This window comes from Erinaceus europaeus, chromosome X (genome assembly GCF_950295315.1).
Source record: "Erinaceus europaeus chromosome X, mEriEur2.1, whole genome shotgun sequence".
Lineage (NCBI taxonomy): Eukaryota > Metazoa > Chordata > Mammalia > Eulipotyphla > Erinaceidae > Erinaceus > Erinaceus europaeus.
The window spans coordinates 91,397,775-91,413,033 of NC_080185.1; the positions used below are offsets into that span (position 1 = coordinate 91,397,775).

Genomic DNA, 15,259 nt, shown 5'->3' on the forward strand with positions numbered 1-15,259 from the left:
CCTCGCCACCACACACTGTGACACATACACACACACACCCACACACACACACACACCACACACACACACACACACACACACACACACGGGGGGGAGTGAATTAAAACATGTTAGCAGGGAACATGACAAAGTAGAGTTTCCAAGGAGAAGAATGTATTCATGGTACAGATAGAAAGTGGGATGTTAAGTGGATTTAATAAAAAGCAAACTCTCTTATCCTGACCTGTTTTAGGCTCATTTCCTTTCTTTCTTTCTTTCTTTCTTTCTTTCTTTCTTTCTTTCTTTCTTTCTTTCTTTCTTTCTTTCTTTCTTTCTTTCTTTCTTTTTTTTGCCTCCGGGGTTATCGCTGGGGTTTGGTGCCTGCACTAGGAATCCACTGCTCCTGGAGGCCATTTTCCCCATTTTGTTGCCTTGTTGTAGTTGTTACTGTTAATCTTGTCATAGCTGTTGTTGCTGTTGGGTAGGACAGAGAGAAATCGAGAGGGATGGAGTAGACTGAGAGGAGGAGAAAAAGACACCTGCAGACCTGCTTCACCTCTTGGAAAGCAAGCCCCCTGCAGGTGGGGAGCTAGGGGCTCGAACCGGGATCAAACCGGCCCTTGCGCTTTGCACCATGTGTGCTACCACCCAGATCCTGGCTCATTTCTTATAGACTTTCCTAGAGACTATCTTCTCCTTTTGTCTGTCTTGCCATTCTACAACAGAGAGGGAAAAGTAGGGGAACATGCTATCAATCATGGCCATGTGAGCCACAGGTGACTGTGAACCAACATGACCAACTAATAAGAGGATAAAAAGATTATGATTCCTTTACAGTCTAGTCTTTCCTTTGAAGAATGTGGAGGAGTGGAGGAGGGTGGCCTGGCAGTGAGAGTCAGCCTGACAGTGCTGTCAGAGCAGAGTTGGAGTTAGGTGGACATGCAATTTCAGTCACTTCACATCACCCTCTTAGGGCTTAAAATGATCTCATATAAAATGATCCAAACACAGTCTTCATGATATGGGACATTATATGTGAACGTATACAGTTAGGTGCTATGTGTAATAATGCAAAAATTAATTCACGACTGTACTGTGTGTGTGTGACATATACATGATTCCACCACTTCCACTTCCAAGCCAACATTTTCACTCTTTTTTTTTTTTTTTTTGCTTCCAGCATTATCACTGGGGTTCAGTGTCAGCACTTTGAATCCACTGCTCCTGGAGGCTGTTTTTCCCATTTTGTTGCCCTTGTTGTGATTGTTATTGTTATAGCTGTCATTGTTGTTGGATAGGACAGAGAGAAATTGAGAGAGGAGGGGAAGACAAGAGGGGAGGAGAGACAGATAGACACCTGCAGACCTGCTTCACCACTTGTGAAGTGACCTCCCTGCAGGTGGGGAGCTAGGGGCTTGAACCAAGATCCTTAGGCTGGTCCTTGTGCTTTGTGCCATGTGCACTTAACCCACTGCGCTACTGTCCAGCCCCCCCCATTCTTTTTTTTAATTTCAGATAGAGAGGGGTTGAGTAAAGAGACAGAGAAACAGGGAGTGACACCACAACTCCACCATCTGTGGGAGCTTCTATGGTGTCATTCAAGATGCTTCTATGTGAGGCTTGAGGCTAAGACCTCATGTGTGTATGCTCTGCTGAGTGAGTTATCACTCAGCCCCTATACCATATATATTTTTAAAAAATATTTTTATTTAATATTTATTTATTCCCTTTTGTTGCCCTTGTGTTAGTTGTTATTGTTGTTGTTATTGATGTCATCATTGTTGGATAGGACAGAGAGAAATGAAGAGAGAAGAGGAAGACAGAGAGGGGGAGAAAAAGATAGACACCTGCAGACCTGCTTCACCGCTTATGAAGCTACTACCCTGCAGGTGGGGAGCCGGGGACTTGAACCGGGATCCTTATGCTGGTCCTTGTGTTTTGCATCAGTGGGCGCTTAACCTGTTGTTCTACTGCCCGACTCCCCTATATCATATTTTTTAAAGTTCAATAAAACTAGCAGATACAATTAGGATACAATTAATATATCAACATATATGAATAGGGAGGGATTGGTAACTTGTGTGTGTGCGTGCAGAATATGTTATGATTGAATTTTTGGTGACAGCTTCACATTCCTGATTTCTTACTTTGCCTAATACTGTGAGTATGAATTTATGTAATATAGTCAAATGAACCATAGGGATGTTTACAAAAAAAGAAAACTGAGTGACAAAGAGAAGCACATGTGGTATTAAAATTTATTCCTGGGGGCTGGGCGGTAGCTTAGCGAGTTAAGTGCACATGGTGCAAAGCGTAAGGACCTGCATAAGGTTCGCACTTCAAGCCCCCAGCTCCCCACCTGCGGGGGGGGTCACTTCACAATGAGTGAAGCAGGTCTGCAGGTGTCTATCTTTCTCTCGCCCTCTCTGTCTTCCCCTCCTCTCTCCATTTCTCTTTGTCCTATCCAGCAATAGCTATAACAACAATAACAATAACAACCACAAGAAGGACAACAAAATGGGACAAATAGCCTCCAGGAGCAATGGATTCGCAGTGCTGGTACCGAGCTCCAGCGATAACACTGGAGGCAAAATAAATAAATAAATAAAATTTATTCCTGATAAAATTTATTCATGAGTTTCATTGATCTCATGTCTGGCCTTAATCATCCTTGCTTTTCTCTGAGTTAAGCCCTTGATAGAGCCTTTAAAGCCAAATATACTTGTTTCACTAATCCTCCCCAGTTGCATTCATGTTGTAGCCAACTAAAAGATTTTTATCTTTTCTTAAAGCTGAGTAGTATTCCATCACACACACACACACACACACACACACACACACACACACACACACACACACACACACACACCACACCTTCCTTGTCTACTCATTTGTCGTTGGGCACTTGGGTTGCTTCCAATCTTGACTAATTATAAACAGAACTGCAGTGACCATAACTCTGTGTATATCTTTTCAGATTCATGGTTTTGTGTTCTTTGGATAGATACTTAGGAGAGAAATAGCACTTTGTTGGTGGATGAGATAGGCTAGCATGTGTATGTGTTATGGGGAGGTGTAAAATTGAATCCAAGACGACAGTCTTGTGAAACAAATTTCTCTCAGTAAAAATCATTTAAAAAAAATAAAGCAAAATCAACTCACAGTTACTGCTTTTCTTCTTCCTCTTCCCCTTTTTCTTCTTCCTCATCATCATCTTCTTCTTCTTCTCCTCCTCCTTCTTCTTCTTCAACACTGGTACTCAAAGCACATTTGCTTAAGAGAAGACCAGGGGCATTGACTGGGTTAAGAGGCAGACATAAGGGAGTTGGGCGGTAGCACAGCGGCATGGCGCAAAGCACAAGGACTGGAGTAAAGATCCCAGTACGAGCCCCCAGCTCCCCACCTGCAGGGAAGTCGCTTCACAGGCTATGAAGCGGGTCTGCAGGTGTCTGTCTTTCTCTACCCCTCCCTGTCTTCCCCTCCTCTCTCCATTTCTCCCTGTCCTATCTAACAACAATGACATCAATATCAACAGTAAGAACTACAACAATAAAACAACAAGGGCAACAAAAGGGAATAAATAAATATAAAAATATTAAAAAATAAAATAAAAAATAAAAAAGAGGCAGACATAAGAATATATGTACAAGCAAAACCCTCATGGGTGACTGTTAGCATGGCAAGCCCTTGAAGGATTGTCTTCTGAGCGGAGAGGTACTAAGGCATCCTTGACACCTTCATATTCACAGAGGGGCAAGCCTTGGGAAAGACTAAAGCCAGGGTCTGGAATGAAGACCAAAGGACCCCACAGTCCTTTGATTCTACTTCATGGTGGTGGTGCTTGATCCAACTGTTTTTCCTGTGCCCTGTTTTGTCTTAAGCTTTCATTATTAATGAGACTAAGAAAGAAAACGGGAGTTGGGCGGTAGCACAGCGGGTTAAGCGCAGGTGGCACAAAGTGCAAGGACCAGCGGAAGGATCCCAGTTCAAGCTCCCGGCTCCCCACCTGCAGGGGAGTCATTTCACAAGCGGTGAAGCAGGTCTGCAGGTGTCTATCTTTCTCTCCCCCTCTCTGTCTTCCCCTCCTCTCTCCATTTCTCTTTGTCCTATCCAGCACTGACAACATCTATAACAATAATTAGTACAACAACAAAACAACAAGGGCAACAACAGGAAATAAATACATAAATATTAAAAAAAGAAAGAAAATACGAACATCAGTCTGGCACATAAGATGCCAGGGATTGAATTTAGGACCTCATGCTTGAGAGCCCCACTCTACTCACTGCACAACTTCTCAGGCTTTTTTTTTTCTTTTTGTATACTAGAGCATTTCTTTCCTTTTTTTTTTTTTTTTTCTCTCTCTCTCTCTCTCCAGGGTTATCTCTGGGGCTTGGTGTCAGCACTACAAATCACTGCTCTACACTGCTCCTGTGGCCATTTTTTTTTTGATATTTTGCATAGGACAGAGTGAAATTGAGAGGGGAGGGAGAGATAGGGAGACAGAGAGACACCTGCAGACCTGCTTCACCACTTTTGAAGCAACCACCCTGCAGATGAGGAGCCGGGGGCTCGAACTGGGATCCTTGTGCTGGTGCTTACACTTCATACTATGTGTGCTTAGCCTGGTGCACCACCGCCTGGCCCCCCACCGGAACACTTCTCAGCTCAGATTTATGGTGGGCTGAGGAATTGAACCTGGAACTTTGAAGCCTCAGGTGTATATATATATATATATATATTTGCATAACCGTCATACTATCTCCCCAGCCCTTGTGCCTTTCACTGGTGTTGCTCAGCTGGCATGCTAAAAACTCTCCTGTTAATCTATTTATTTGTTTATTTGTGATTGACAGAATTATGAGATAATAGGTGTATAATTCCACACCACTCCCTCCACCGAATTTCTGTGCTTCCTCACCAAACCTAAGCCCTATATGTCACCCAAAGTCTTAGAGATGAGTCGGCTAGTTGTTTTCTGTTTTGTTTTGTTGGGAGTTCATGTGTTTCAACTCTATATTCTACATATGTGTGAAACTGTGTAGTAGTTGAGTTTCACTTCTGTACTTCACTAAACATAATCACTTCCAGTTCTATCCATTTAGTCCCAAAGCACACAATATCATATATTTTTTTTTAACTGCTGAGTTGTACTCCATGAGTCCCATAACGTCTTTATCCAGTCACCTGTTGATGAACATTTAGTTTGTGACAATATTTTGACTGTTATGTATAATACAGCTGTATGGGAATGTATATGTCCCTTTGAATTAGTGTTTGCATATGTCCCTTCAATTAGTGTTCTCATATCTTTTGGGTATATGCCTAGGGGTGGTATTACTGATTATAAAATATTTCTATTTTTGGGAGTCGGGCTGTAGCGCAGTGGGTTAAGCGCAGGTGGCGCAAAGCGCAAGGACCGGCATAAGGATCCGGGTTCCAGCCCCCGGCTCCCCACCTGCAGGAGAGTTGCTTCACAGGCGGTGAAGCAGGTCTGCAGGTGTCTATCTTTCTCTCCCCCCTCTGTCTTCCCCTCCTCTCTCCATTTCTCTCTGTTCTATTCAATAACAACCACATCAATAACAACAACAATAATAACTACAACAACAATAAAAAAGACAACAAGGGCAACAAAAGGGAAAACTAAATAAATAAAAATAAATAAAATAAAAATAAATAAATTAAAAAAATTCTATTTTTATTTGTTTCAGGATTCTTTATACTGTTTTATTTATTTATTTTCTCTTTTGTTGCCCTTGTTTTTTTATTTTACTGTTGTTGTCATTATTATTTTTGTTGTTATTGATGTCATCGTTGTTGGATAGGACAGAGAGTAATGGAGAGAGGAGGGGAAGACAGAGAGGGGGAGAGAAAGATAGACACCTGCAGACCTGCTTCACCACTTGTGAAGCAACTCCCCTGCAGGTGGGGAGCCGGGGGCTCGAACCGGGGTCCTTACGCCAGTCCTTACACTTTGCACTATGTGCACTTAACCCGCTGCACTAATGCCCGACTCCCCATACTGTTTTTTTTTTTATGGATATGCAATGTCTTTTAAACTTTTTATAGGGTGTTTCTGGCCCCTGGGCATTTTGTTTGTTTGTGTTTATTTAGTATTTCTCATTGTGAGATGAGAAGCGTAAGCTTAAACTTATGTCCTGAGTAAGAACCATGATTTAGCATCTCAATTATAGGAATTTCTTTTTGAAAATATCCCACAGACCTAACAACTTAATGAGGAGAGAGTGTTGAGTGTGTTAAGGAAATCAATGAATGTGCAGAAGCCTTGAGGAGATTGCAGATTTGACTCCTCTTTAAATTGCTAACTCTTGTGGGCTGGATATTGGTATACTTCATTGAGCATACCTCACTGTACTAAAGGATCAGGTTCAAGCCCCTGGTCCCCATTTGCAGAGGACAAGCATCCTGCGTGGTGAAGCAGTAATGTAGGTGTCTCTCTTTCTCCGTCTCTGCCTCCCCATCCCCTCTCAATTTCTCTATATCCTATCAAACATAAGATGAATAAGATAAAGCAAAAAAATATATACTAGATCTTATAAGTATATACATATATATATGGTTATGTATATATTATATATAAACTGGTCCATCTAAAATGGAACTGTTTCACATTTCTTATCTTTGATCTCAACTGTCTATATTTCTCAAGCTCCAGAGATTAATCCAGATGAATATCAGGAAATGCCTCAAATCTCATGAGTAGAAACTTAAGACATTCTCTCTTCTGACACTGAATTAAACAGAAAGCTCTGTCGATTACACTGTCATTCTTTATTGATTTCAAGCTTGTATCTGTACTGGCTATCTAAGGTACCACCAGAACTATTGAAAGTAACTAGCTGAATCACTAGAATGAAATAGTTTGGGTTAAATATATTTAAAAAAAAGATTGACCTACTTATTTAATCATGGTTTCTTCAATTTCTCTTTAATTTATTGTGATTAGCCAGAGTAGTTTCTTGTGAAATTTATCCTTTGATTGCTTTCTTACTTCCTGGTAGGACGAAGAATATATATATTTTTAATTATTAGTGATTTAATAATGATGAAAAAGATACAAGATGCTACCACGACACCAACCTGACTTCCCTGGGCAGGTGACCTCACCAGTATGTACTGGGACCCCCACCTCCTAAGAGCCCCTACCCCATTAGGGAAAGAAAGAAACAGGCTGGGGGTGTGGATCGACTTGTCAATGTCCATGTCCAGTGGAGAAGCAATTAAAAAAGCCAGACAAAGTATATGTTTAATACTAAATAACATTATCTAGGTGTAACTCCAGGTATTATAGCAGAAGTAGTAAATGGTTCTTGCTTTTTAGTCAACATTAATGTGTTTCTTATATTCACTGTCAAAAATCACAATGTAATTCCTGCTTTTTTTTTTTATTCAGAGACACTTTTTCAGAAATCTGGGTTCTATTCTTGCCTATGCCTTCTTGGGGACTGCTGTTTCCTGCTTTATTATTGGGTAAGTGCCTCTCGGTCATAGAACCTTTATCAGTCCATTGTCCAATGAGGTAATATATAAGATGCATATGGATCCAGAGTCCAAGATGTTTTTTTCCTCTGTTTTCTTAAGAGTCTAGTTATTTGTTTCCCAGATTTATTGAGATATAAATTGACACATAATATTGTGTAGGTTTAAGGGAATTTCTTAAACCTACAAAATCCTTCAAAGGATTAGCTGTACCACTTCTATCTAGTTACATATTTGCTATTCCTGTCTTTGTAGTAAAAACTATTGAAATCTACTCTCTTGGCAACATACAAATATGTGATATATAATTACCAATAATATACATCATGCTTAACATTAGACTCTCAAACTTGTTACTCTGTTTTAAAAAAATTATTTATTCCCTTTTGTTGCCCTTGTTTTATTGTTGTCGTTATTATTGTTATTTATATCATCATTGTTGGCTAGGACAGAGAGAAATGGAGAGAGGAGGGGAAGACAGAGAGAGGGAGAGAAAGATATATACCTGCAGACCTGCTTCACCGCCTATGAGGCGACTCCCCTGCAGGTGGGGATCTGGGGACTCGAACTGGGATCCTTATGCCAGTCCTTGCTCTTTGCACCACGTGCGCTTAACCCGCTGCACTACCGCCCGACTCCCACTTGTTACTCTTATAAAAAGCTTATGCCTTTTCACTGATATAGCCCCATTTCCCCCACCCTCCAACATTTGGCAACCACTGGAGTTCATTATTTTCATGTTTGTGAAGATGGCAGTCATGATCTGGCACTGTATTGCCCAATGTGGTAGTTACTGACCATGTGGGGCTATTTAAACGTAGATTAATCAAAAACGAAATAAAATTATGCCTAGTCCCCAGATACTGGTTGGTTTGTTTGTTTTAGGATTTATTTATTAATGAGAGAGCAAGCATCACTCTGGCACAGATAATGCCAGGGATTAAACTCAGGGCCTCATGCTTGAGAGTTCAATTACCTCCTTCACTGTGCCGCCTCCTTAGTAACAAGGGCTTGGTTTATAGCAACAACTAGGACTTCTTGCTCAGATAGCTGATTTTAGGACTGCAGCAATCAATATACAAGATGAGACTGGAGTATCTTACGGTATCCTGAAGTGAGGAGATGTGGTCAGAAAACATCAGACATCAGACCAAAAGATGCATGTCAAGGAGAGCCACGTCAAAAGCGTCCCCACTGGGCAGAGATCATCAAAATATATAGCATTGTATGGGATTATTGTCCAAAGTATAAAATTAACATTTCTGAATCTATAGTGACAGGAAGAAAAAAAAAGGTTGTATGGATAACTAAATGGAGCAGAGGTGCCCAAATATCTTATGGAGAATAATTCCAAATAATTTATTTTTGGAGCTTATTTATTTTGGATTGGGAATGATGTCTATACTTTCTTCCAAAGAGTCAAATGTTGGCAGAAGGAAGAAAATGTTACTTTACAGCAGAGAAATCTGACATAACACCACCTCATTCAGGCGATCAAGATGAACTCTGATAGAAGGCTGATTACTGTACTCTGTGCCCTTGATAATTCGGTGACAAGGATGACACTGTCCCTGTGTCTTCTTCCGAAACATGGGATCTTAGTCTAATCATGAGAAGAGATCAGATACTTTCAAGTTGAGGGTAAAGCGACAGGTCAATGTTCCTCTAAACTGCCAAGGGCACTAAAAATAGGCAGAGTCTGAGAAACTATCATAGTCAAGAGGCAATTTGATGACTAAATGTCATGTGCGGTTCTAGATGGGGTCTTGGGGCAGAAAAGGAACACTTGGTACAGGCTAAAGAAATCTGTATAAACTGCAGTTTTTTTAGTTCATTGAACAAGTAGCTGGAGGGGCTTATCTGGTAGAGAGTACACACTACCAGATGCAAGGACCCAAATTTAAGGTTCTGATCTCTCTCACTCTGTGTCTCTTTTTATTTTTTAATTTTTTTAGATTTATTTATTTATTCCCTTTTGTTGCCCTTGCTGTTTTATTGTTGTAGTTACTGTTATTGATGTCATCTTTGTTGGATAGGACAGAGAGAAATGGAGAGAGGAGGGGAAGACAGAGAGGGGGAGAGAAAGATAGACACCTGCAGACCTGTTTCACCGCTTGTGAAGCGACTCCCCTGCAGGCGGGGAGACGGGGCTTGAACTGGGATCCTTCCGCCGGTCCTTGTGCTTTGCGCCATGTGCGCTTAACCCGCTGTGCTACCGCCTGACTCCCTCACTCTGTGTCTCTTTACCTCCATAATAGAAAATAGAAAACGGAAAAAAAATGGCTGTCAGGAATGGTGGAGTCATCATGTAGACACTGAGTTCCACTGATAACCCTGGCCACAGTTAATAAAACAGTAATAAAAAATAGCTGAAGAGGGGGTCAGGTGGTAGTACAGCGGGTTAAGCACACATGGCACAAAGCACAAGGACTGGTGCCGGGATCCTGGTTCGAACCCCGGCTCCCCACCTGCAGGGGAGTCACTTCACGAGCGGTGAAGCAGGTCTTAAGATGTCTATCTTTCTCTCTCCCTCTCTGTCTTCCCAATCTCTCTCCATTTTTCTCTGCCTTATCCAACAACAATGGCATCAATAACAACAACAATAATAATCATAATAATCACAACAACGATAAAACAAGGGCAACAAAATAACCTCCAGGAGCAGTGGATTCGTAGTGCAGGCACCAACCCCCAGCAATAACCCTGGAGGCAAAAAAAAAACAAAAAAACAAACAAACAAAGAAAAAATAGCTGGAGACAAAGGCAAGGGCCTCTTATGCATTCCTGCACACACACACACACACACACACACACACACACACACACACACACACAGACACACAGTAGAGTGGGCTTGGATTTTTGTTCTGTATAAGAGACAAATCATAGGAAAATGATAGATAATTAACTGGCATTGGATCTGAGAGGTGGTGCAATTTGTAAAGTGCACAGGTTACTATGCTAGAAGACCTGGGTTTGAGCCCCTGGCCCCCACCTATGAGGGCAGGCTTCAAAAGTGGTGAAATAACACTGCAGGTATCTCTTTTTTTCTCTTTCTCTTTCTCTCTCCCTCTCTCCTGTCTCATTTCTCTCTCTCTCTCTCTCTCTTAAGCAGCCATGCTCTAGTACTACTTTACTTTCATATTTGTTAGATCACTCAGTTAGGATGGGGTTTTCTTTGCTTTTAACATTCTGACATAGTTTACCTTCCCTTCTTACAGAAATCTCATGTACGGTGTGGTGAAGCTCATGAAGATTGTGGGACAGCTGTCTGATAAATTTTACTACACGGACTGTCTCTTTTTTGGAGCAATTATCTCTGCCACTGACCCAGGTACTTGCAACTTTGACTGGATCCTCCGTGGGCTTATAAAGATTTCTTTTGGAGTCGGGTAGTGGTGGCACACCCAGTTGAACACACACCTTCATCACGATGCAAATGCCGTGTCTTTGGGAAACAGGGTTTAAAAGTCGAGAGCACTTGCAAAGCCTCACTCTGCTAAGTGTGGGTGTGTCAGAGTGGGTGGCTGTGTTGGATAGCCTCTTTTGCCTTCACAGATCGACTCATTGTCCTTCTTCACCCTTCTTGTGAGACCAGGAGGTTGACTTGTATGGAAGATGTCCAGCTACCCTTGGTCTTTTATATCCAGTTATTCTTTACTTCTCCTCAGTGAGCAAATGAAACGTTTTGGAAAGGAAGCCATGTTGTTTTTGAACATTCCTTATTTCTTACATGGAAACAGAAAAAGAAATAGAGAGAGAGAGAGAGAGAGAGAGAGAGAGAGAAAGAAAGAAAGAAAGACAGCCAAATTAGTTGACAAGGTGTCCCGTGAATCCCCCAATACAAACTGCTGGGTCAAACCGATAACAGTGAGACTTAGAGAAACAACAAGGAGGACGAGTAGGCAAGAAAAGGGGCCTGATGATATTGATTGCTAGAGAGCCCAGAAACTTTCTATAAATATTCATACCCATAGGGAGGGACCTCCAGTCTAAAGAAAGAAAACTTTGTGGTCAGGGCTGCTAACAGCTGTGAAAACTGGGAAGGGATTTTTTTTTTTTTTTTTTTTGCCTCCAGGATTATCGCTGGAGCTCAGTGCCTGCCCCCTGCTCCTGGAAGCTTTGTTGCCCTTGTTGTTTATCGTTGTTATTAGAGTTGTTGTCATTATTGTTGGATAGGACAGAGAGATCAAGAGATGAGGGGAAGGCAGAGAAGGGGAAAGAATGACACTTATAGACCTGCTTCACCACTTGTGAAGCGACTCCCTTGCAGGTGGGGAGCTGGGGGGCTCGTACCGGGATCCTTACGCCAGTCCTTGTGTTTTGCACCAGTTGCGCTTAACCTGCTGTGCTACTGCTTGGCCCCTGGGAAGGAATCTTTTAGGTTCCCATTTGTGGGAGAGTACAAAGGAGACTGGAGAGGTTCTAGGCTTCTAGAGTGACACAAGCTCTCAGAAAAGACCTGGGGAAACTCTCTGGAACAGACACCCCCCCAAAAAAAATGAACTACTAGGAATAGAGGTACTGACTGGCATGGCATAAAAGAGAAAGAAAACCCATACTAATGGAGGAGGAGACCTGAGGAAGTCAATCTCAGAAAGCATTGGGGAAGTGACTACACCCCAAGACCATTAGTTTTAACACTTCAATGCAAGACCAGAAGAGGGAGCTCTAGAGCCGTGAAACTAGGAAAGCTTTTGTAGGCTTCTTTCTACCCATTACCCACTTCATTGAATATGAACAACACAAATGGAATGAGGTAGAACTTCAGGCAAGTCTACTGTAAGAAAAAGAAAGAACCCTCTAAATAATAAATTATTTGATGATGGAGTCGTGTGCTGAAGAGATGGCTTAATGGTTCTGCCAAACACTTTCATGCCTGAGGCTCAGAGGCTCCAAGTTCAATCTCTAGCACCACTACAAGCCAGAGATGAGCAGTGTCCTAATCTTTCTGTCTCTCTCTTTCTCTTTCTCTCTCTCTCCCCGCTGTACCCATTTTCTCCCTATCTTTCACTGAAAATAATAAATAAGATAGATTTTTTAAAGTTAATGATGTCATAATAAAATCAGGGTGCCAAGGTAGATCAGTGTCACAAAGGAAGCTAAAGGACATCAAGAAAATGATAGAAATTGGGGCCAGGCAGTGGCATGCCTGGCTGAGTACTCACATCACAGTCCACAAGGGCCTAGGTTCAAGTCACTGGTCCCTAAATGCAGAAGGAAAGCTTCACGAATGGTGAAACAGGGCTGCAGCTGTCTCTCTGTCTCTCTCCCTCTCTGTCTCCCCACTCCCTTCTCCATTTCTCTCTGTTTCTATCCAATAATAAATACAAATAAATTTGGGACCAGGTGGTGGCACACCTGGTTGAGGCCCCTGGTCCCCACCAGCAGGAGGGACATGTCACAGATGATGAAGTAGCACTGCAGATGTCTCTCTTTCTCCCTATATACCTCCCCTTCCCTTTCAGTTTCTCTCTTTGTCTATTAAAAATTATAGAAATAAAAAAAAAAACTGCATACACCAGTATGGGAAACTTAAGGTAGGAGAGGATTGAATAATAGGGTATTATGAAAAGAAAGACAACAGAAAGGAATGAAGGGGGGCGGCCAGTGGCACAGCGGGTTAAGCACACGTGGCGTGAAGTGCAAGGACCGGTGAGGATCTCGGTTCAAGCCCCCGGCTCCCCACCTGCAGGGGAGTCGCTTCACAGGCGGTGAAGCAAGTCTGCAGGTGTCTGTCTTTCTCTCCTCCTCTCTGTCTTCCCCTTCTCCTTCCATTTCTCTCTGTCCTATCCAACAACGACAACATCAATAATAACAACAACAATAATGGCTACAACAATGGAACAACAAGGGCAACCAAAGGGAAAAAATGGCCTCCAGGAGCAGTGGATTCGTAGTGAGCCCCAGCGATAACCCTGCAGGAATTAAAACAAAAAAAGAAAGGAATGAAAGGGTAACATATAGAGCAAAAGAACAATTAAAAGCCCTTCAAAATGAGAAGTGTGCAAAAGCAATAGAAAATTTTAGGGAAGAGGCATTGAGTGATCAAACTATTAATAAATGCAAGGAAATGATCACTGTGAATTACTTTTGAGCAAAGGGAGAGGTTTGAAATTGGGATGGGACATAGTACTGGAGCTTTAAGGAGGGGCTAGTAAAGTCACCTTTCTTTAGTTTTATTTTTACTTCTTTTGTGTTTCTTTGTTTATTTTTGTTTCTTAGCTGCACCCTGGCCACTCAAATGGAGTCCCTCATACAATGGTTAATTCCACTACTCCTGGGTCAGCTTTTTTTGTTTTCTTTTTCTTTTTTCTTTTTGTTTCAGTAGAAAGGGAGAGGGACAGAAAGAGACAGACACCACAGAATATACCCCAGTGATGCCTTTCTGCTGGTGCCAGGACTTGAACCCTGAGCCTTATGCATGGTAAAGCATACTCTACAGGGTGAGCTATTTCCTGACCCAAAAGTTCCATTCCATTACTGGATAGTGATTACAAAAGGCTCTTATTGTAGCTCTCTGAAAAAAAAACAAACCAAAAAACAATTGATGTTTTCCTTTCCTGATTGTATGTCTGCAATGCTTTGGGCTAGAAATAACAGCAGAGGCAGACTAAAACTAGCTAGCTAACACATAGAAGTGTTTCTCTCTGCTAATGTCCTGAGCAGGAACCCCAGCTCCCACTGCCATCAGGCATCCAGGCACTCAGCCTTTCCACAACTCCACCTCAGAGTTTCAGACCACACCTTAGTCATTCTTAGGGTGGGAGGCAACACGACCTACCGACCTGCCTACCTACTGTGCTGTATTCAGTCTCTCCACCCTCTTATCAGGTGGGAAGAAATTGCATTCATTGTGAGGGAAGCAAGGGAAGTAAGTTTTTTTTTTAAAGATTTTATTTATTCATGAGAAAGATAGGAGAAGAGAGAGAAAGAACCAGACATCACTCTGGTACATGTGCTACCGGGGGGATCGAACTCAGGACCTCATGCTTGAGAGTCTAACGCTTTATCCACTGTGCCACCTCCCAGACCACGGGAAGGGAGTTTGTTTTTTTTCTTCTTTCATTTTTTTAAAAGCCCCTTTTGTAAAAACTAAACTAAAGTCGAAGGAAGTGCATGTGGAGAGAGCAGACCACTGCATGAATGTCTGAAGAGCAGGGGTCCTTACCTGGGGGTGATTTTTGTCCTGGTAGAGACATTTGGAAATGTCTACAGACAATGAGGAACTTGTGTGCAAACTATGAGTATCTAAAGGGGCGGGACCCTTTGAAACCTCCTACAATGTATGTAAAGAAGGCTTTGGGGGTCCTGGTACACGATAGTGGCAAAGCACCTAAGTTGAAGGTGAGAGTGTTTTGCAGACACCTATCACGGAGAGATGAGAAATTGTACCCTTCTGGCAATAACTGTACTGTAAACCATCCCCTTTTCCTCTTTGCCCCTCCCCCCCAAGTGATATGTGGAATATAGGAAATTAAAGCATACGGACTTAAAAGAAAAGCAAGTAAAACCAACAAAAGAATCATTACACCAAAGAATTAACAGGCCCTTAATTGTCAAGAGACCCAGAGACAGAAACTCTAAAACCCTATCAGGAGGTCAGCAAGCTCCAGTCAATGCAGTAATAATGGTAATACATGGTTTGTCTTTTTTTTTTTTCCCTTTCATTTTTCTCTCTCACGTGTTTACAGTACAGTGGAGTTTTCCAGACACTGTGTAACAGGTGCTATTAACCTGATCAACTGCAGAAACGGCTAGGAGAACCATTTGTCTTCTA

General features: G+C 42.0%; 1 protein-coding gene across 3 annotated transcripts in view; it reads left to right on the forward strand.

Annotated features, from left to right (window-relative positions):
• Positions 1-15,259, forward strand: part of SLC9A7 (solute carrier family 9 member A7) — a 165,957-nt gene that overhangs the window by 79,020 nt on the left and 71,678 nt on the right. For all 3 annotated transcript variants that reach the window (XM_060182488.1, XM_060182489.1, XM_060182490.1), the window contains exons 4-5: positions 7,394-7,470; positions 10,701-10,813. In XM_060182488.1, coding sequence (XP_060038471.1) covers positions 7,394-7,470; positions 10,701-10,813 — 190 coding nt within the window. The remainder of the gene's footprint in view (positions 1-7,393; positions 7,471-10,700; positions 10,814-15,259) is intronic.